General features: G+C 37.3%; 1 protein-coding gene across 5 annotated transcripts in view; it reads left to right on the top strand.

Moving 5' to 3' along the window:
* SANBR (SANT and BTB domain regulator of CSR) overlaps positions 1–18,164 on the top strand; it is a 65,639-nt gene extending 47,475 nt beyond the window's left edge. For 4 of the 5 annotated variants that reach the window (XM_064276996.1, XM_064276997.1, XM_064276995.1 and 1 more), the window contains 6 exons: positions 10,659–10,750; positions 11,387–11,415; positions 11,497–11,570; positions 12,076–12,164; positions 13,980–14,071; positions 15,033–18,164. In XM_064276996.1, coding sequence (XP_064133066.1) covers positions 10,659–10,750; positions 11,387–11,415; positions 11,497–11,570; positions 12,076–12,164; positions 13,980–14,071; positions 15,033–15,069 — 413 coding nt within the window. In that variant the 3' untranslated portion in view covers positions 15,070–18,164. Of the gene's footprint in view, positions 1–10,462; positions 10,553–10,658; positions 10,751–11,386; positions 11,416–11,496; positions 11,571–12,075; positions 12,165–13,979; positions 14,072–15,032 lie in introns of those variants that run through there. The other variant, XR_010319463.1, reaches the window with a different exon arrangement.
* Positions 18,165–23,962: the final 5,798 nt, after the last annotated feature.

Genomic DNA, 23,962 nt, shown 5'->3' with positions numbered 1-23,962 from the left:
CAACCAAGGTGCCCATCAACGGATGAATGGATAAATAATGGTATATTCACACAGTGGAATACTATGCATCGATAAAGAACAGTAATGAATCTGTGAAACATTTTATAACATGGAGGAACCTGGAAAGCATTATGCTGAGTGAAATTAGTCAGTTGCAAAAGGACAAATATTGTATAAGACCACTATTATAAGATCTTGAGAAATAGTTTAAACTGAGAACACATTCTTTTGTGGTTATGAGAGGGAGGGAGGATGGGAGAAGGTTATTTACTGATTAGATAGTAGATAAGAACTACTTTAGGTGAAGGGAAGGACAACACTCAGTACAGGGGAGGTCAGCACAACTGGACTGGACCAAAAACAAAGAAATTTCCTGAATAAACTGAATGCTTCGAAGGTCAGCAAAGCAGGGGCGGGAGTTTGGGGACTATGGTTTCAGGGGACATCTAAGTCAATTGTCAAAATAAAATCTATTAACAAAACATTCTGCACCCCACTTTGAAGAGTGGCATTTGGGGTCTTAAATGCTAGCAAGCAGCCATCTAAGATGCATCAATTGGCCTCAACCCACCAGGATCAAAGGAGAGTGAAGAACACCCAGGACACGAGCCCAAGAGACAGAAGGGGGTACATGAACTAGAGACTACATCATCCTGAGACCAGAAGAGCTGGATGGTGCCCAGCCACAACCGATGACTGCTCTGACAGGGAACACAACAAAGAACCCCTGAAGGAGCAGGAGAACAGTGGGATGCAGACCCCAAATTCTCATAAAAAGACCAGACTTAATGGTCTGACTGAGACTAGAAGGACCCTGGCGGTCATGATCCCCAAACCTTCTGTAGGCCCAGGACAGGAACCATTCCCGAGGCCAACTCGTTAGACATGGATTGGACTGGACAGCGGGTTGGAGAGGGATGCTGATGAGGAGTGAGCTACTTGCATCAGGTGGACATTTGAGACTACGTTGGCATCTCCTGTCTGGAGGGGAGATGGGAGGGTAGAGGGGGTTAGAAACTGGCAAAATGATCACGAAAGGAGAGACTGGAAGGAGGGAGCGTGCTGTCTCATAAAGGGGAGAGTAATTGGGAGTATGTAGTAAGGTGTATGTAAGTTTATATGTGAGAGACTGAGTTGATTTTTAAACTTCCACTTAAAGCACAATAAAAATTATTTAAAAAACAAAAACAATATTTGTCCTTTTCTGATTGACTTATTTCACTCAGCATGATGCCCTCCAGGTTCATCCATGTTGTGAGATGTTTCCTGGATTTGTTGTTACTCTTTAATGTTACATAGTATTCCATTGTGCATATGTATCATGGTTTGTTTATCCATTCATCCATTGATGGGCACTTAGGCATCTGTTTGCAATTGTAAATTATGCTGTAGTGAACATGGGAGTGTATATGTTTGCTAGTGTCACGGCTCTTATTTCTGTGGGATATATACCTAGGAGTGGGATTGCTGGATCATATTGTAGTTCTATTTCTGGCTTTTTGAGGAAGTGCCGTATCGTTTTCCATAGTGATTGTACCATTTTACCTTCCCACCACCAGCGTGTGAGAGTTCCACTCTCCCTACAACCTTTCCAGCAGTTGTTGTTTTCTGGTTTTTTGATCAGTGCCATTATTACTGATGTGAGTTGGCATCTCATCATAGGCTTGACTTGCATCTCTCTGACGACTAATGATTGTGAGAGTCTAGTCATGTGTTTATTGGCTTCCTGGATATCTTCTTTGGTGAAGTGTCTGTTCATGTCTTTAGCCCATTTTTTAATTGGATCGTTTGTCTTTTTGTTGTCGTACTTTGTTCTTCCTCTGTAATACTTTACTTATCCGGGGCTTCTTTCCTTTCCATTTAAAGTTGGTGATTAGTTTTTCCATTTCATTGTTGGAATTTGAATCAGGATTACATTATATCTGTGGATCATTTTGGGTAGTATTGACAATTTTGCAATGTTGAGTCTTCCTATCCATGAGCATAGTATGTTTTTCCATTTATGCAGGAGTTTTCTTTGTATAAGTCTTTTACATCCCTAGTCAGATTTATTCCCAAGTATTTTATCTTTTGGGGGGCTATCAGGAATGGTATTATTTTCCTGATTTCCTTTTTGAAGTTTTCTTGGTTGGTATAGAGGAATCGAACTGATTTTTGTTTGTTAATCTTGAACCCCCCGCCCCCCACTTTGCTGAATCCTTTATTAGTTCCAGTAACTTTCTTATAGAGTCTCTGGGACTTTTTATGTGTAGTATCACGTCATCTGCAAATTGGGATAGTTTTACTTTTCCTTACCATTTTGGATGCCTTTTATTTCCCTATCTTTCCGTACTGCTCTCGCTAGGACTTCCAGTACAATATTGGATAAAAGTACTGATAAAGGGCATCCTTGTCTAGTTCTCTTTCTCAAGGGGAATGCTTTCATTCTCTCTCCAGTGAGAATAATGTTAGCTGTTGTTTTTATATATATGCCCATAATTATGTTGAAGAAATTTCCTTGTTTCTATTTTGCTGAGAGTTTTTATTAAGAATGGGCGTTGGACTTTATCAAATGCCTTTTCTGCATCAATTGAGATGAACATGTGATTCTTCTTCTGTATTTTATTTATGTGGTAAATTGCATTGATTTTTGAATGTTAAACCATACCTGAATACCTGGTGTGACTCTTACTTGGTCATGGTATAATATTTTTTTTTTGATACACTATTCAATTTTGTTGGCTGAGATTTTGTTGAGAATTTTTGCATCTATATTCATGAGGAATGAAAAAAAAAAAAAAGAACCAAACCCATTGCCATCAAGTCGATTCCGACTCATAGTGACATTATAGGACAGAGCAGAACTGCCTCATAGGGTTTCCAAGGAGTGCCTGGTAGGATTCAAACTGCCGACCTTTTGTTTTGCAGCCCTACCTCTTAACCACTACACCACCAGAGTTTCCTCATGAGGAATATTGGTCCATAATTTTCTTTTTTGTGTGTCTTTGCCTGGGTTTGCTATCAGGGTTATGCTGGCTTCATAGAATGGATTTGGGAGTGTTCCTTCTTTTTCTGTGTTCTGGAATAGTTTGAGTAGGATTGGTGTCAACTCTTCTCTGAAAATTTGGTGGAATTCTCCAGGGAAGCCACCTGAGCTAGGCCTTTGTTTTTTTGGGTGTTGGGGGAGGTAGTTTTTTTAATGATCTCTTTAGTTTCTTCTCTTGTTATGGGTCTGTTTAAGTTTTCTACTTCAGTTAGTGTTAGTTTAGGTAGCTAGTATGTTCCTAGAAGTTTGTCCATTTCTTCTAGGTTTTCAAATTTGTTGGAATATACTTTTTCATGGAATTCTGTTATGAACCTTTTCACCTCAGTTGGTTGTGTTGTAATGTCACCTATCTCATTTGTTGTTTTGGTTGTTTGCATCTTCTTATTCTTTTTCTATGTCAGTTTAGGCAGTAGTTTGTCTGTTTTATTGATCTGCTCAAAGAATCATCTTCTGGTCTTGTTGATTCTATCATTTTTCTGTTTTCTATTTCATTTATTTCTGCTTTAATCCTTATTTCCTTTTTTCTGGTGACTTGTGGCTTCTTTTGCTGCTCTTTTTCTATTTGTTTGAGTTTTAGGGTTAAATTGTTGATTTTGGCCCGTCTTTTTTGATGTGTGCATTTATTGCTATGAGTTTACCTCTGAACACTGCTTTTGCTGTGTCCCACAGGTTTTGGTATGTTGTTTTTTCATTCTCGTTTGAGTCTAGAAGTTTGTTTTTGTTTTTTTTTTTTAATCTGTTACCCTGTGGTTTTTCAACAAGGTGTTATTCAGTTTCCTTGTATTTATTTTCCCTGTTCTTCCTGTTACTGATTTCTAGCTTTGTAGCATTGTGGTCAGAGAAGATGTTTTGTATTATTTCAGTGTTTTTTAATTTATTGAGGCTTGTTATGTGGCCTAAAATATGGTCTCTTCTTGAGAATGATCCATGTGCATTAGAGAAGAGTGTATACTCTGCTGCCGTCGGGTGGAATGTTGTATATACGTCTATGAGGTCAAGTTGGTTAATTGTCTTATTTAGATCTTTTGTATCTTTGTTTACTTTTTCCCTATTTGTTCTCTCCATTGTAAGTGGTGTGTTAAAGTCTCCTACTATTACCGTGGAATTGCCAATTTCTCTTTTCAGTGCTGGTAAGAGTTTGTTTTACATATTTTGGAGCTTCGTTGTCGGCTGCGGAGATGTTTATTAACGTTACATCATCTGGGTGAATTGTCCCTTTAATCACTATATGATGCCCCTTATTGTCTCTTATGATGGATTTTGATCTAAAGTCTGTTTTGTTAGAGATTAGCATTGCCACCCCTGCTCTTTTTTGGTCACTGTTTGCATGATATATTTTTTTCCATCCTTTGATTTTTAGCCTATTTATATCTTTGTGTCTAAGGTATGTGTCTTGTAGGCAATGTATTGATTGGTCGTTTTTTAATCTGTTCTGCCACTCTGTCTCTTCAGTGGTGCATTTAGATCATTTTTATTCAGTATGAGTATCAATAGATATGATTTTATTGTTGTCATTTTGTTATGCTTTTTGATGTGCTGTTGCCATTTTCTTTGTTTTGCTTAATTTTCTGTGCTGAGTTTATGTACTTTCTTATCATTTCTTTTTTGTTGATTGTGTGTTTACTGAGTCTTTATGGTTTTATCTTTATTTTGGTGCATAAGTTTATTAACTTTCTTTGTGGTTACTCTGACATTCCTACGTTTAAAATAGTCTGTTATTTGTTGATATTGCTATGACTTCCTCTCCATATGGAAGTTCTGTGTCTACACCATTTAGTCCCCCTTCTATTTTGAAGTTGTCAGCACTGACAGGTTGGTATCTCTAGTTCCCTGCTTTCAGTTCTGTATGTAGCTTTATTTTTACTTTGGAGATTTCTCTATCCGGGTTGGCATCTTGGTGATGCCATCACGTGGCTTATTCTCAGGTTGTTTGTTGTCTGATATCACTGGTTCTCGCTAAAGGACTCTTCCTATAAGGATGGTCTGGTTTTTACAAATTCCCTTAATTTCTGTTTATCTGAGAATGTCCTAATTTCGCTGTCATGTTTGACAGACAGTTTTGCCGGTATATGATTTTTGGTTGGCAATTCTTTTCTTTGAGGGTTTTGTATATGTCATTTCATTGCCTTATTGCGTGCATGGTTTCTGCTAAGAAATCAGAGCTTAGTCTTATTAGAGTCTCTTTGTAGATTAATTGACTGTGTACATGTGGGTCTATTTCTGAACTGTGTATTCACTTCCAGTGGTCTATGTCTGTCTTTACATCAAAGCATCAATACCCCTCTGTCTTCATTTCTGTAGTTTTTAGTGAGTCTGGAATCAGGTGGTGTGAGTCTTCCATTGTTGTTCTTTTGTTTTAAATTATTTTGGCCCTTCTAGGTGCTTTGCATTTCCTATAAATTTTAGAATTAGTTTGGATATTTCTACAAAGATCCTACTGGGATTTTTGATAGGGTTGTGTTAAACCCACATATCAATTCAAGGAGAATTGCTTTTTTCAGTGCCAAGTCTTTCAAGCCATGAACATGGAGTAACTCTCTGTTTATTGAAGTCTTCGTTAATCATCTCTCTGTGGTGTTTTTATAGCTTCAGTATGTAGGTGCTGAACATCTGTGTTAAATTTATTTCTAAGTTTATTTTTGTGCTATTATAAATGGAGTTTTTTTCTATTTTCCAATGGTATATTGAAATACAGTTAATCCCTTGCTAAATTCACTTATTAGTTCTTCATTTATTAGCTTCCTTTCCAATCTGTATGCTTTTTATGTCTTTATCTTCTCTGTTTGAACTGGTTAGGACCTAATGTTGAATAGAAAAGGTGGGACAGACATCCTTGCCTTATGCCCAGTCTTAAGGGGAAAGCATTTGGTTTTTCATCAGTAAGTATATGATGTTAGATAATTATTTCTCATAAATGCCCTTTATCAGGTTAAAGAGGTCCCTGTCTGTCTTAGGTATCTAGTGCTGCTGTAACAGAAATACCACAAGTGGGTAGCTCTATCAAACAGAAGTTTATTTTCCCACAGTTTAGGAAGCTAGAAGTCCAAATTCAGTGTGCTAGCTCAAGAGGAAAGCTTTCTCTCTCTGTCGGCTCTGGAGAAGGGTCCTGGTCTTTTCTGAGTTTCTGCTCCTGGTCAATCCTCATGTGGTTTGGCATCTCTCTTCCACCATCTCTGCTCTGCTTGCTTGTTTAATCTCTTTTATATCTCAAGAGATTGACTCAAGACAGATCCTACATTGATCCTGCCTCACTAACATAACAAACACAACGCATTCCCAGATAGGATTATAACCACAGGCATGGAGGTTAGGATTTACAACACGTATTTTTGGTAGACACAATTCAACCTATAACACTCTTTCTAGTTCCCTGATGTTTTATAGTGAATGGGTGTTGAATTTTATCAAATACTTTTTCTCCGTCTACTGAGATGATCATAGAAGTTTTCTCCTTTATTATATCAATATGATAAATTACATTGATTGATTTTATAATGTTATACCAATCTTCTGGAATAAACTCACTTTGTCATGATGTATTTTTTTTTTATATATTGCTGGGTTGGAAACCCTGGTGGCGTATAGCTGCTAACCAAAAGGTTTTAAGTTTGAATCCTTCAGTTGCTCCTTGGATACCCTATTGGGCAGTTCTACTATGTCCTGTATGGTTGCTGTAAGTCAGAATCTAGTTGACAGAAACGGTTTGGTGTTTTTGGGTTTTGGGTTGGACTTGCTAATGTTTTGTTAAGAATTTTTTGTTCACACTCATGAGGAATATTTGTAGTTTTCTTGTTATGTCGTTTTCAAGTTTTAATGGCCTGATAAAATGAGTTGGAAAGTATTTCCTTCACCTCTCTTTTGTGAAAGGGTTTGTGTAGGTTTGGTAGTATTTCTCCTTCAGATGTATGATAAAATTTAGCAGGAAGCCATCTGGGCCTGCAGTTTTCTTTATGGAAAAGTTATTAATTATAAATTTAATTCCTTTAATTAATATAGGGTTATTAAAGCTTTCTCTTTCTTCTTGAACCTATTTTCATAATTTGTATCTTTCAAGGCATTTGTGCATTTTATCTAAGTTACATTTGTTGGCATGAAGTCAGTCATGTTATTTTCTTATTATTCTTTTTTTTTTCTGAAGGATTTCTAGTACTGTCCCCTCTTTCATGCCTGATATTGGTAATTTATGTCTTACCTCTTTTTTTCTTCATCAGTCTAGCTAGAGGTTTATCAGTTTTATTGATCTTTTCACAGAACCAGTTTTTATCTCATTGATTTTTCTCTATAGTTTGTCTGTTTTCTGTTCGTTGATTTTCACTCTGATATATATTGTTTCCTTCCTGTACTTACTTTGGGCTTAATTTGCTCCTCTTTTTCTGACTTTTTAAGGTAGAAGCTTAGGTTATTGGTTTTGTGACCTGTCTTCTTTTCTAATACAAGCACTTAAAACTGTAAATTTTCCTCTATATCTTGTTTTTACTTTTATTCAGTACCAGATACCTTCTAATTCTCCTTATGATTTCTTTTGACCCATGTATTGTTTAGAAGCAAGTTATTTATTTCCAAATATCTTCAGATTTTTCAGATACCTTTTAGTTATAGTTTCTAAATTCTGTTGTGGTCAGAGGACGTTCTCTGTGTGGTTTCACCCTTTAAAATTGATTAGTCTGTCTTGGTGAATGTTATTGATGCATCTGATGATGCTGTGAACTCTGCTGTTGGTGGTGGAGTCTTCCGGAAGTGTCAGTTAGCTCAAGTCATCTGGATGATCTGGTACAAGTCTTCTGCTTTACTTGTTTCCTGACTACTTGTTCTATGTATTGAGGTCTCCACTTCTACTTGGAAATTTGCATACTTTTCCTTTCAAGTCTGTCATTTTACTTTGTGTTTGTTGGAACTTATGATTAGGCACATAAACATTTATAATGTATTGACTCTTATCTTTATGAAGTATCTGTTTTTATCTGTAAAACAGGTTGTCTTGAAGTCTATTTTGTCTAATATTAACATAGCTACTCTAGATTTTTGCTTACTGTTCAGATGGCATATCTCTTTCTATCCTTTTATTTTCAGCTTATTTTTGTTTTTAATTAAAAGTGCATGTAATGTAGGTAGCATATTTTTGGTCATTTTTTTTTATCCCCGTGGGGTACAGCAGATAAGACCACCACTCGGGGTTTTTGACAACTAACTCCTGCATTTTTAGCCAGCCCTCTCGTACCTTCCCTGAGCTCCCCACCAGGCCTATGTAGTTTGGTGGTCAGCCAAGAATTTGGACAGAGTTTATATGCAGATTTTCCAGCTTATCTGCTTAGTGCTTCTCTGGCTAAATGGTATCCTAGATCTCTGGTAGCTTAGTCAGCCCCAGGCTCTGTCCTCTGACACCTCAAGCCAGTAAGGCTTCCCTTTGCCTGCAGCTTGAGCTGTCGGTAAAAACATTTACTCTTAGCTTCAAAGGTCAGCAGAGCAGGGGCTGGGGTCTGGGGAACTTGGTTTGAGGGGACTTCTAAGTCAATAGGCAAAATAATTCTATTATGAAAACATTCTGCATCCCACTTTGAATTGTGGCGCCTGGGGTCCTAAATGCCAACAAGCGGCCGTCTAAGATACGTCAATTGGTCTCAACCCACCTGGAGCAAAGGCAAAGGAAGAACACCAAGGTCACACGACAACTAAGAACCCAAGAGACAGAAAGGGCCACATGAACCAGAGACCTACATTATCCTGAGACCAGAAGAACTAGTTGGTGCCCGGCCACAATTGATGTCTGCCCTGTCAGGGAGCACAACAGACAACTCCTGAGGGAGCAGGAGACCAATGGAATACAGACCCCAAATTCTCATGAAAAGACCATACCTAATGGTATGACTGCGACTAGAGGAATCCCAGAGACAATGCTCCCCAGAACTTCTGATGGCACAGGACAGGAACCATCCCCGAAGACAAATCATCAGGCATGAAAAGGACTGGTCAGTTGGGGGAGAGAGATGCTGATGAAGAGTGAGCTAATTAAATCAGGTGGACACTGGAGAGTGTGTTGGCAACTCTTGACTGGAGGGGGGATGGGAAGATAGAGAGAGAGGGAAGATGGCAAAATTGGCATGAAACGAGAGACTGAAAGGGCTGACTCAATAGGGGGAGAGCAAGTGGGAGAAGGGAGTAAGATGTATGTAAACCTACATGTGACAGACTGATTGGAATGGTAAATGTTCACTTGAAGCTTAATAAAAATTAATTAAAAAAAAAAAAAAAACATTTACTCAGAGGTGCGAGAAACTCCCAGATCTCACCAGGAGTAGTTCTTCTTTGCAAGGTAGATATCCCACCCTAGTTTCTGCCTGCCTTTTCACTGGGCTTCCTGGAGCCCCCCACGCACTTGCATGGTTTCACACGCAGCTCAGAATTTGGGCAGAGTTTATGTTCTGATTTTAGACCTCAGATCTTCTGCTGCTTTCTCGCTTCCAAAATTTTCTCTTTGAATTTCCAGCTTTCCCCCCCTGGAGCTGGTAAGCTGCCATTTTCTTACCTGAGCTGGGGAGTTTGGGGAAGTACCCTCAGGCAAGAAAGCCACAAATTCACAGTTCTTACTTCACACATCTTTCAAGTATAAACTCAAGTTACTGCCTGCCTTTTATCATTTGCCAGGACCTTCAGTTGTTTATTATAGTTGTTTACAATATTTTGGCTCTGTTTTTATCTTTGAAAAGCATTGCCTAATTTTAGTTGCCATTACCTGACTTCTCATGCTATCATGTCTTTTATTGATTTTATCGCACTTAGTAATTTCCCAGCTTAACAAAGAGACACAGGTCAGAGGCTCAGGGCTTGCCAGAAGGCAACTATAATTTTTTAGATTATTAATATTGCTTTGCTTTTATTATAGCATCTTCAGAGTTATCTTCTATCTAGCGGATTATACCGGTTTGATTTTCCACATATGGCAGTGATACCAAATTTCCTTTTAAATGATATAGCAAAAATTGCAAAGGTGGTATATAAGCAACTGACGTTTGGAAACCAGTGATCCAGTATTTTAACCTTATCCTTATACGCTGCTTTTAGAAAAATGCTTTTTTCCCGCCCCTCTCCTTTCTCCAGTAAACTATCAGCCAGAATAGATTCAGAATATTGACTCCAAGAATGTGCTAGACTAGAATACAGTTTATCCAAATCGACTTCTTTCCAAGATCATTATTTTGCTACCTCCAGTAATACCCTAACAGCCCCCTGCCTCCTGCTTGAGCAACTGACTTCAAAACGTTTTGTGAATTTTTCTCTCTTCCCTCCTCTACTCTGCACTGTGGCGTCCTTTATATAAAAAATTTGGCATTAGACCATGACTCCACTGTTGAATTAGGTTCACAGAAATAAATATATATATTTTCCTATATTTCATTTTACTGGAACTTGGAGTTCATTACCCTCACTTTTTTCCCAAAGGTTTACATCAAGTAAAAAGAAGCAAATTAAAGTAAACCCCTGTAAAGCAGTTTCAGTCTGACTTCTCCAAGTATTTACTTTAATCCAGAGGTAACTTGTCTGTTTTAAAAAACAATGGTTTTATTGTTTGGAAGGAGCAGGTGCATTGGAGCGTTATGTGAGACTTGTGCTCCTAACATTGGCCTTCCATTTGCAGGAAAAAAGGAGAAGCCAAAGAGGTTCACTAAGCAACCGAAAAAGCAGATGTCTTCACCCTGTGCTCAGAAGAAAGAAAAGGCTTTGGAGAAGGTAATTCTAAACTATCTGTTATTATTCTAAAGTTTCATATGGAGAAATAAGCAAGTATAAAAGAAGAGTAACAAACACTGCGGTGGAATGCTAGCAATGTAAAAATGAAGAGGTTCTTTACCGACAAAGACATCTCTGACAAGTGAAAAACATGCAGAGAAGGGTGTATAGCGGCATAGGTCAGGATCAGAGGATAGTGATAACCACAGGTGACTGAAAGAGAAACCATGGGTTCCAAAACCGTGCAAAAGTCTGGGACCTTGCGAAGTGTCAGAGGACAGAATGGAGCTGAGACAAGATCCATGCAGTGACTTTGGACGGGTTGTACATTTGTCTTTGCGTTAAGTACCACAGGGACATGAATGACTGACTTCTAAAAGACTGCCTAAGTTGGTGCCCTAGAGTGGGTTAAAGACTTTGAACAAGTTTCTTAACCTCTCTGAACCTGTTTTATTAATGAGATAATAATAGTGCCTATGCCACACGGTTGTTGTATGAAATAATACATGTAATGTTCTTGTACAGTTGTCTTGCACAAAGCGAGTGCTCAATAAAATAAACTCTTCTCATTAACACAATAATAATAATCACTAAACGTGTTCTAACTGGGCTTTAATGCTGTCTACCTTTTTTTAGTCAGCTTCTAGAGATGCATCCCCCTTCATGTGAGTATCGCTCCTTAATCTACTTTGATGTCTGTTCTTGAAACAGCATAGACTCTGACTTCTGTTTGATTTTCTCAATAGTGTGAGTATGCAGAAGAATAAGTGGGATGCCACAAGATCCTTGCGATTCAACCAGGATGCACAAAGAGAAGATGGTAAGTGTTATTATTTAGCTAATGTACCAGTTGGGTATAAATAGCAAAGACAGGAATGCCTATCATTTTATGAAGTATGCTGAATAGCTTTTAAAATTCCATCTGGATTGAGACCCAGAATTAGCACATTCTGACTTAAGCATCAGCCAGATTTTCACTATTTAGCAATCCCAGTGGTTAATGCATTGCATTGTGCATCTGTGGTTTTGAGAAGGCCTCTCAGACTGACTTTTACCTGTGACTTCCACTCTAAAGATGACCGAATGTATCTTTGCCTGATTTACAGTAATCTAAAAGGCTCTTTTTTTTTAAAAAAGGCAGTACCGTTATCCTTGTGTTCCTCATTTTACCACTTGCTACCTCAAATTCTTCAAAGATTAATAGATGTATGTGTCTGTAAAATAATGTCAAAAGGTATTTTCATACATTCTTGATGATTTCAGTCTTCTTCAACAAATAAAAGCTGAAATCATCATAAAAAGAATTACTATATTTTTACCTTCAGATCAGCGGCGGATGTCAGAAATTACAGGGCACCTAATAAAAATGAGATTGGGTGATTTGGACCGAGTCAAGTCAAAGGAAGCAAAAGAAGTAAGAGTTGTATACTGATATTTCTTGCTTAGAGATGTCTTCCTACTTTAATTTTTAGCACAAAAAAGTATAAAGATATTTTAGGCAGAATTTTAAAAGAGTAATAATTTAATATCTTAAATATTTTTAAAATATTTTAATATTCTGTAGCAGTTTGACCAGTTTGTTCACATAAAAGCTTTCCACCTTGTTATTATCCATGGTCCATAGATCCTTTAGAACATAAAAATAAAGTACATCGTCGCTGAAAGTGTAATGGCGTGCCAAAAATAGGTTAACTGTGCCTTGTTGATCAAACTGGCTATCCAGAGGGTTGACTTTATGGAAGTTGCTGATATTGATCAACTCTGCATGTGATGCTTAGGTGTTATGTCTGTTATCAGTTGTTCTTTCTGAAAATGAGTAGTAGAAATACTGTATTCTTGCTAGAATTACGTATTAGTAATAATGTTATATATTAGCATTAGTATTGATATTATGGATCTGCAACAACTCTTGCTCGTCAGTCTTTTATTTAAAGATTTACTCCCCCTAGAAAACTTCTAAACAAAAATGTAAGAGAAAACCTTTGTGACCTTGGATTAGGCAAGTATTTCCTAGGTACAATACCAAAAACATGATTCATGAAAGAAAAAATTTGACAAATTGAACTTTTTCAAATTTAAAAGTTCTTCTGTTTGAAAGACACTGTTAAAAGAATAAAAATCAAGCCATAAACTTTGAGAAAATAATGTATAATGCTTACCTGATAAAAAATTTATATCCAGAATATATTAAGAACTCTCAAAACTCTAATACACAGCTCAGTTTAAAAAATATACAAAAGATTAATCCGATGAGAAAGGAGAGTGTTGACATGTCATGGGGTTGTTAACCAATGTCATGGGATAGTGTGTGTACTAACTGTTTGATGAGAAACTAGTTTGTTCTGTAAACCTCCATCTAAAGTACAATTTAAAAAAAGATTAATCAAACTTCATCAAAGAAGTATACAGACGGCAGATAAGCACCTGAAAAGGTGCAAAATCACAAGTCATCAGGGAAATGTAAATTAAAACCACAATAAGATACTACTTATACACCAACTAGAATAGCTAAAGTTAAAAAAACAAAAAACTGACGTCACCAAGTGCTGGTGAGGATATGGAGCGACTGGAACTCTCGTACCTAGCATGAAGGAATGCAGAATGATCACTCTGGAATACAGTTGGGCAGTTACTTATGAAGTTAAACACACTCATACAAACCAGTACACTATGTTTATAGTGGGTTTATTCATAATCGCCATAAACTAGAAACAACCCAGATGTCCTTTACCTAGTAAATAGATAAACAGACTGGCAGTATAAAAAAGAAGGAAATGTTGATACATGAAACAACACGGATGTATCACCTGTGCATTATTTTAAGTGAAAGAAGGTAGACTCAAAAGTCTACATTATGTATGATCCCATTTATGTAATATTCTGGAAAATACAGAGCAGATCAGTGGTTGCCAGGGATTGGCAATGGGTGGTGGGTTGAATTAAAAAGGTTATGAAGGGATTTCTTTTGGAGAGATAGACCCGTTCTATGCCTTCATTGTGACAGTAGTTGTACAGCTGTATGCATTCCATCAGAACTTGAAACTGTACACTAAGAAGGGTGAATTTCACTGTGTGTAAATTATACCTCAGTATGCATGAATACAAAAAATCAAAATTACTTATGAGCTTAAAAAGTAATGCCATTTTAATGAGCATTAAACACTGCTATGACCTTATGGCATCAACAGAAGCCATAAGGTCATAGCAGTGTTGGTCCTTTCCTCTGCAGTTTGCAGGGGGTATTTATTCCAGGCTTGAAGCACAAGTCAAGGCCTCAGTGCCCGTCAGCGCACGGCAGAGCAGCACAGAGAAGAACACGAGGTAAATCAGCACAAACGAGGTAAAAATGCCCCTGGCTATAAGTGATTTTTCTTTAAGGGAAATCATATGAGCCCTGGAAGTGCATCGTTTGAGCTTGGTCTTTTTTTTCTAGAATTAGATCATCAAAATATTAATCAGAGCCTGTTGATTAATTATCTTCAGGTTTGTTAGGATTCTGACCAAATAACATTTTTAAGACCAATGCTTTATATTAACAACAAATCCTTTGTTAGCTGAGTCTAACTAAAAAGTCATGAGCACAAAATTTCATGAAAGTGTAGTTTTTTTAGTTAAAAGTTTTCTGTTTATTGAATCAGCTGTGCTCTGAGCCAGCTGCTGATAAAATGTAAGTTGTAGTGCTACTGTGAGTTAGCATTTTTGTACTTTGTTGATTTTATATCATTTTACATAAATCATTGAAGGGTTTCCCATTCTTTATTATTTTATTTCTTTTAATAAAATCTGTTGGGTCCTGTGTCATTTTACTTCACAGATTTTCTGTTAGGATTAATGGTTATTGAGATTTGAGAATTAATGCTTCAAATCCAAATGCCTTATCAGCAATTTTGAAATTCAGAAAGTTCAGAAAGCTGAGTTTTTTCCACAGATTTGTAGCAATTTGAACTTCAGCTGAGCTGGTATGATACTATTTATAGTTTTTATTACCTCACCTAATGGAAATTTTCGTTTGTTTCACTGAAGAAATGTTAATGCGTTTGATTATGGGACACTGCTTCAGATCCATAAGTCATAGTACATGTGCCGTAATGTCTCTCAAAAATCTAAAAATATCTGAATTCCAAGATATATCTAACTCCAAGTGTTTCAGAAAATGGATTATAGAGCTATGTGAAGTTTCACCAAACTTCGATGCTGTCAAGCAAATGTAATACAAAGCAATACCAACTTTCTGTTGTTTTAGAAGCAACCCTGACCTTCTTTTCTGTTTCAAAAAATCCAGGTCTAAAAGTCGTTTGGGTCAAGGGCGTCCTGCATAGAGCACCTTATGATGTAACTAAAAAGAAACGCTACCGGACATCTGAAATCGCTCACTTCTTGAAGATCTTCCAGAAGGATAACTTCTAAATGTTTTAACTTATTAATTATTCTTGCAAGCCACAAAAATCATAGTGCTAAGAGAAATACATAGTAAGGTCTTAGGAAAATCTAAATGTAAATGAAAACTTTTTAAATCTAATTTTTGTTTAGTATGGTGCTCGGCGATGTAGAAAATAATTATTTTTAAATGTGCATACTTAAGACTCCTAATATTTGTTATCCTTTATTTATTTGAAAGAGAAGAAGCCTAAACTCTTAAGTAGCTAAGACTCTTTCGGACCTTAAGAAGTTAGCTGTAGTGTCACTATGCATGTCCACTGACTGCTGTATGTCCCTTGGCCTGTACGTATTGAGACAGCGTCAAGAGCTGCCATTTGCCGAAATTCCCAGTGATGCTGATTGTAAGTTTGCATGAACGTTAAGGGACGGCAGATCCCAAGACCGCATTAAACACAGTTTGAAGGTGAGCTATTTCCTGTGTTGGGCAGAAGGGCTCAAGTTTTTTTCAGTGTTATTCCATGGAAAGCACAATGTTAACCCAAGTGTTTTTTTCTTTTGGTTTTTAATGCTTGTCTATTGGTCAACTCAGCTGGAATTTCTCATTATTACTTCTTTCCTCTGTGAAGCTAGTGCCATTCTGAACTTCTTAAAATAACTGTTAGTAGTGTTAGAAAAGTCAATTATTTCATTTGTCTGAGACACCAGCGTCTGGTTCTCAGGGCTCTAAAGCCCAACCATTTTTCTGTAGCCATTCAAGTAGCCCCCTAAAACAGTTATAATTACTGATTACTTTGGAGATACTAGGAGAGATTCCCAAATACATTTGATGGGTGAAAATTGGCATATGTTCAAGAAAAATCACAATAAAATTGTATTCTGTAGATCATGTTTTAATTTTGCTAACCAAGCAGAAAGCATGCTCAGGGAAAATTTATTCCAAACCATAAGCATATGATAAATTATGTGTTTGGAAATTACTTATGTGTAGGTCTCTGGAAAACTTTAAGATGCGTTGTTTTTGTTTTTATTCTTCATTTGCCTTATAATTGAAATTCTCCAAATTATTTAAACTCAAGAACAGACTATGATAAAATGTGACAGAACAGCAATTTCTATTGAAATGTCAAAGTGTTACACTCAATTTAAACATACAGAAATCACTATTTTTAACTGAATGTTTTTAGTTAATGATGCTAGATATTATTTGATGTTATATGTGTGGATTTGCCAAGGTCTTTGAACTTCTGTTTGGAAATTTTGTCTCAGCGTATATATTTTTCAATTGTTTGATGCTTTTGAAAAAGATTATAATGTTTTTATTTTCAGAAAATGTTTTGTAGTACATTGTATGTAAGCTCTGTTAAATACCAAAGTCTTGTCGTTTACTGTATTCTCTGGTAAAAGGTTTTGGGTTTGTGTATAAACAGTGCTGTGACAGTCACAAAAAAAAGAGGAAAATGTGCACTTTTGATTTTTTAACTGATGGTAGAAAGACAAATTGCTTCTCCCTTGGGGTAATTGTACCACTGAATTGATTTTTTTACAAACTAGAGTTCATCAAAATTTGATTCTCTCCAGAATGTGCTCTTTATCTTGTTAATGTCTATCTGTAAACCTAACACAGTTACCACCATCATTTTAATCAAATCGTTAATAGTGTTTTGTTTGCCAGATACTTTGAGGTTTTACCTTAGTTAATTCTGAATTTGCATCACTTTAATCGAAATAAATGTTAATGACAAAATTGTTTGAAAAGTTCCTTGATCTAAATTATTTTTTATCTTTTCAGAAAAAAATCTAGATGTGCTCTAGGTGACAGGTTTTTCATGGGAAATCAGTTCTGTTACAAGGTGAAGTTTTTTTTAATTTTAAGGTTGTTTTAAATAATGATATCCTGGTAATGAATCCTTGCGTGTTGTAAACATTAATTTCCTTAGCTGCTAACCAAAAGGTTAGAGGTTCGAGTCCACCCAGAGGTGCCTCAGGAGAAGGACCTGGCAATCTACTTTTAAAAAATCAGCCATTGGAAACCCTATGGAGCACAGTTCTATTCTGACAGACATGGCGTCTCAGGAGTCAGAATCACTCGACGGCAACTGGTTTTTAAATTTCTAGTCACTATACTCTAGAGGGTTTGATTGAAAATCTGAGATTAGCAGTGGAGAAGGATCTGAGAGATGAGGTAACTGTTTGGAAAGGAGTAAAGATTGAGCTGGGGCTGGGAAAGTGAGGGCACCCTATAGGAGACACACTTGAGATTCAAAGATTTAAATAGATTGAAAATAAAAGGATGGAGAAAGAGACCATGCAAACAGCAACCATAAGAAAACTGAAGCGGCTATATTAATAGACAAAATAGACTTTAAAACAAAAAAAAATGTTACTAGAAATAGAAACATAGTGATTAAAAGTGTTGATCCATAACAATTATAAACATATATGCACCTAACAACAGGGCTCCAAAATTCACGAAGCAAAAACTGACAGAAATGGAGGGAGAAATAGATAATTCAACAGTAATGGTTGGAGACTTAAATACCTCATTTTCAATAGAACAGTGAGATAGAAGACAAACAATGAAATAGAAGAACAACACTACAAACCTAGACGTAACAGACATCTATAGAGCACTCAACTACAGCAGAACATACATTCTTCTTAAGTGCACACGGAACGTTGTCCAATACAGACATGTGATATGCTATAAAACAAGCCTCAGTAAATTTACAAGAGTTGAATAATACAAAGTATATTTGTTAACCACAATGGAATGAAATTAGAAATCAATAACAGAAAGAAAGGTAAGGAACTCACACCAAAAAAAGAAACTCACAAATATATAGAAATTAAGCAACATACTAAGTAACCAATAGGTCAAAGAGGAAACCACAGGGAAATGAGAAAATACTTTCAGATGAATGAAAACAAGGACAATATACCAAAATTTGTGTGATACAGCTGAAGTGGTGCCTAGAAAATTATAGCTGTAAATGCCTATATAAAAAAAAAAAAACTTTCAGGTTAATAACTAACCTTCCATCCTAAGACACTCGAAAAAGACGAGCAACTAAACCTAAAGAAAATAAAAGGAGAAAAATAATAAAGATGAGGGCAGAAATTAATGAACTAGAGAATAGAAAAACAACACAGAAAAATGAAACCAAAAGTTGGCCTTCTGAAAAGATCAACAAAATTGAGTGACTAAGAGCCAAACCAAAACCAAACCCATTGCCAAATTGACTCCATTCTGAGTCATAGCAACCTTACAGAACTGAGTAGAACTGTCCGCATAGGGTTTCCAAGGCTGTAAGTCTTCACCTTTTGGTTAGCACCACCAGGGCTCCTTATAAAAAAGTGAGAAGATTGAAATTACTAGAATTGGAAATGAAAGAAAGAGTATTACTACCAATCTTCTAGAAATAAAAAGACATGTGAAGGAATACTCTGAACAATTATGCCAATAAATTAGCTAACTTAGATGAAATGAACAAATTCCTAGAAAGACACTACCAAAGCCTACTGGAGAAGAAATAGAAAATCTCAAAAGACCTATAATAAGGGATTGAATCAGTAATCAAAAGTCTTTCAACAAAGAAAAGCCCAAGCCCAGCTGTTTTCACAAGTGAATTCTACCAAATGTTTAATGCAGAACTAACACTAATTCTTCACAAACTCCTTCAAAAATTAGAAAAAGAGGGAACACTTCCCAACTCAATTCTGTGAGGCCAGCATTATCCTAATACCAAAACCAGACAGAGACATCAGAAGAAAAGAAAATTACAGACCATTATCTCTTATTAATATAGATGAAAAATCCTCAAGAATGTATCAGAAAGCCAAATCCAGCAGCATATTGAAAGGATTATGCACCATCACCAAACAGGATTTATCCCAGGAACGCAAGGGTGGTTCAGCATAACAGTGAATGTCATACACCTCATCAACAGAACAAGAAAAAAACATGACATCAGTTGACACAAAAAAGGCATTTGACCAAATCCAATACCTTTTCATGATGAAAAAAACTTTGAGCAAACTAGAAATAAAGGAGAAACTCTTCAACCTAATAAAAAAAAATAAATAAAAGACGTGTGAAAAACCCACAGCTGACATCTTCCTTAGTGGTGAAAGACTGGATGCTTTTCCACTAAAATCAGGAACAAGACAAGGAAGTCCACGCTCATTACTTGTTTCAACATTGCACTGAAGGTTCTAGCCAGGGAAATTAGGCCAGAAAATTAGCTAAAAGGCATCTAGATTGGAAGGGAAAAAGTAAAATTGTATGCACAGATGACACAATCTTGTATATAGAAAATCCTAAGGAATTCACTAAAAAGAACTAATCAAAGAGTTCATGAAGGATACAAGATCGATATACAAAAAAATCAACTTCTATACACTATAAATGAACAATCAAAAAATGAAATTAAGAAAACAATTCCATCTATTATACCATGAAAAACAATAAAATATTTAGGAATAAATTTAACAAAAGAAGTGCAAAACTTAAACCCTGAAGACTACAAAACATTGTTGAAAGAAATTTAAGAAGATCTAAAAAAATGGAAAGACATGTTTACGGACCAGAAATATTAATATTTTTTAAGACGGCCCCACTGCCGAAGGCAGTACTGCCCAAATTGATAGATTTGACACCTATTAGAATCCTAGCTGAGTTCTTTGTAGAAATTGACAAGCCAACCCTAAAATTCATAAAGAAATACAATAGACCCAAAATAGCCAAAAAAAAAAAAATCTTGAAAAAGAACAACAAAGGTGCAGGACTTACATGTCCCTATTTAAAAACTTACTACAAGACTATAGTAATTAAGGCAGCATGGTACTGGCCTAAGATTAAACAAAGATTGTTGGAAAAAAATTGAGAGTCCAGAAATAAACCAATATGATGTTGTAGTTATGTGCCGTCGAGTCGGTTCCAGCTCATAGCAACCCTATGCACAACAGAACGAAACACTGCCCAGTCCTGAGCCATCCTTAGAATCGTTGTTATGCTTGAGCTCATTGTTGCAGCCACTGTGTCAGTCCACCTCGTTGAGGGTCTTCCTCTTTTCCGCTGAGCCTGTACTCTGCCAAGCATGATGTCCTTCTCCAGGAACTGATCCCTCCTGACGACCTGTCCAAAGTATGTAAGACACATTCTCTCCATCCTTGCCTCTAAGGAGCATTCTGGCTGTACCTCTTCTAAGACAGGTTTGTTTGTTCTTTTGGCAGTCCATGGTATATTCAATATTCTTCGCCAACACCACAATTCAAAGACATCAATTCTTCTTCAGTCTTCCTTATTCATTGTCCAGCTTTCACATGCATATGATGCGATTGAAAATACCATGGCTTGGGTCAGGCACACCTTAGTCTTCAGGGTGACATCTTTGCTCTTCAACACTTTGAAGAGGTCCTTTGCAGCAGATTTGCCCGATGCAATGCGTCTCTTGATTTCTTGACTGCTGCTTCCATGACTATTGATTGTGGATCCAAGTAAAATGAAATCCTTGACAACACTGAAGTTGTTTCTTTTCTCCATTTATCATGATGTTGCTCATTGGTCCAGTTGTAAGGATTTTCGTTTTCTTTATGTTGAGGTGGAGTCCCTACTGAAGGCTGTGGTCTTTGATCTTCATTAGTAAGTGCTTCAAGTCCTCTTCACTTTCAGCAAACAAGGTTGTGTCATCTGCATAATGCAGGTTGTTAATGAGTCTTCCTCCAATCCTGACGCCCTGTTCTTCTTCATATAGTCCAGCTTCTTGTATTATTTGCTCAGCATACAGATTAAATAGGTATGGTGAAAGAATACAGCCCTGACACAAACCTTTCCTGACTTTAAGCCAGTCAGTATCCCCTTGTTCTGTCCAAACAGCCGCCTCTTGATCTAGGTAAAGGTTCCTCATGAACACAATTAAGTGTTCTGGAATTCCCGTTCTTTGCAATGTTATCCATAGTTTGTTATGATCCACACAGCCGAATGCCTTTGCATAGTCAATAAAACATAGGTAAACATTCTTCTGGTATTCTCTGCTTTCAGCCAGGATCCATCTGACATCAGCAATGATATCCCTGGTTCCACGTCCTCTTCTGAAACCGGCCTGAATTTCTGGCAGTTCCCTGTCGATGTACTGCGGCAGCCGTTTTTGAATGATCTTCAGCAAAATTTTGCTTGCGTGTGATATTAATGATATTTTTCTGTAATTTCCACATTCGGTTGGATCACCTTTCTTGGGAATAGGCATAAATATGGATCTCTTCCAGTCATTTGGCCAGGAAGCTGTCTTCCATATTTTATGGCATAGACGAGTGGGCACCTCCAGCAATGCATCTGTTTGTTGAAAGATCTCAATTGATATTGCATCAATTCCTGGAGCCTTGTTTTTTGCCAATGCTTTCAGGGCAGCTTGGACTTCTTCCTTCAGTACCATGGGTTCCTGATCATATGCCACCTCTTGAAATGGTTGAACATAGACTAATTCTTTTTGGTATAATGACTCTGTGTATTCCTTCCATCTTCTTTTGATGCTTCCTGTGTCGTTTAATATTTTCCCCATAGGATCCTTCACTACTGCAACTCGAGGCTTGAATTTTTTCTTTAGTTCTTTCAGCTTGAGAAACGCCGAGCACATTCTTCCCTTTTGGTTTTCCATCTCCAGGTCTTTGCACATGTCATTATAATACTTTGTCTTCTCGAGAGGCCCTTTGAAATCTTCTGTTCAGTTCTTTTACTTCATCCATTCTTCCTTTTGCTTTAGCTGCTCAACGCTCAAGAGCAAGTTTCAGAGTTTCCTCTGACATCCACCTTGGTCTTTCTTTCCTGTCTTTTCAGTGACCTCTTGCTTTCTTCATGTATGAGGTCCTTGATGTCATTCCACAACTCATCCGGTCTTCCGTCACTAGTGTTCAATGTATTAAATCTATTCTTCAGATGGTCTCTAAATTCAGGTGGGATATACTCAAGGTGATATTTTGGCTCTCATGGACTTGCTCTAATTTTCTTCAGTTTCAGCTTGAACTCGCATATGAGCAGTTGATGGTCTGTTCCACAGTCGGCCCCTGGCCTTGTTCTGACTGATGATATTGAGCTTTTCCATCGTCTCTTTCCACAGATGTAGTCAGTTTGACTTCTGTGTGTTCCATCTAGCAAGGTCCATGTGTATAGTCACCGTTTATGTTGGTGAAAGAAGGTATTTGCAATGAAGAAGTCGTTGGTCTTGCAAAATTCTATCATTCGATCTCTGGCATTGTTTCTATCACCAAGGCCATATTTTCCAACTACTGATCCTTCTTCTTTGTTTCCAACTTTTGCATTCCAATCACCAGTAATTATCAATGCATCTTGATTGCATGTTCGATCAATTTCAGACTGCAGCAGCTGATAAAAATCTTCTGTTTCTTCCTCTTTGGCCCTAGTGGTTGGTGTGTAAATTAGAATAATATAGTTGTATCAACTGGTCTTCCTTGTAGGCGTATGGATAGTATCCTATCACTGACAGCGTTGTACTTCAGGACAGATCTTGAAACGTTCTTTTTGACAATGAATGCAACACCATTCCTCTTCAAGTTGTCATTCCCAGCATAGTAGATTATATGATTGTCTGATTCAAAATGGCCAATACCAGTCCATTTCAGCTCCCTAATGCCTAGGATATCAGTGTTTATGCATTACATTTCATTTTTGACTATTTCCAATTTTCCTAGATTCATACTTCGTACACTCCAGGTTCCGATTATTAATGGGTGTTTGCAGCTGTTTCTTCTCATTTTGAGTTGCCCCACATCAGCAAATGAAGGTCCCAAAAGCTTTACTCCATCCACGTCATTAAGGTTGACTCTACTTTGAGGAGGCAGCTCTTCCCCAGTCATCTTCTGAGTGCCTTCCAACCTGGGGGGCTCATCTTCCAGCACTATATCCGACAATGTTCCACTGCTATTCATAAGGTTTTCACTGGCTAATGCTTTTCAGAAGTAGACCGCCGGGCCCTTCTTCCTAGTCTATCTTAGCCTGGAAGCTCAGCTGAAACCTGTCCTCCATGGGTGGCCCTGCTGGTATCTGAATCCCCCAAGTGTCTGTCAGTTTGTCATACTGCGGGGGCTTGTGTGTTGCCAGAATCTATGCCGCTGGAACCTAACATAGTATGTACAATATATATATGATGGAAGTTACAATACTCTGGTGAAAGAAATCAAAGAAGATTTAAATTAGATGTCCTGTGTTCATGCATTGTTGTTAGGTGCTGTTGAGTCAGTTCTGACTCATAACGACCCTGTGTGCAACATAACAAAACAGTGCTCAATCCTGCACCATCCTCATAATCAGTAATGCTTGTGTTGATTGTTGCAACCACCTGTCTCAGTCCATCTCATTGAGGGGTCTTTCTCTTTTTCACTGACACTCTACTTTATCAAGCATTATGTCCTTCTCCAGGGATTGGTCCCTCTCAATAACATGTCCAAAGTACATGAGACAAAGTCTCGCCATCCTTGCTTCTAAGGAGCATTCTGGCTGTGCTTCTTCCAAGACAGATTTGTTTGTTCTTCTGGCAGCCTATGGTATGTTCAATATCCTTCACCAACACCACAATTCAAAGGTGCCAATTCTTTGGTCTTATTTATTGTCCAGCTTTCGCATGCATATGTTGTTGTCATTGTTAGGTGCCATTGTGTTGGTTCCAACTCAGCAACCCTATGTACAACAGAACAAAACACTGCCCAGTCCTACACCATCCTCACAATAGTTGTTATGCTTGAGCCCATTGTTGCAGCCACTGTGTCAGTCCATCTCATTGAGGGTCTTCCTCTTTTTCGCTGACCCTCCACTTTCCTAAC

The sequence above is a fragment of the Loxodonta africana genome, chromosome 26 (assembly GCF_030014295.1).
Source record: "Loxodonta africana isolate mLoxAfr1 chromosome 26, mLoxAfr1.hap2, whole genome shotgun sequence".
Lineage (NCBI taxonomy): Eukaryota > Metazoa > Chordata > Mammalia > Proboscidea > Elephantidae > Loxodonta > Loxodonta africana.
Note: the sequence above shows the minus strand (reverse complement) of the source record. Positions and strands in the feature narration are given on the sequence as shown.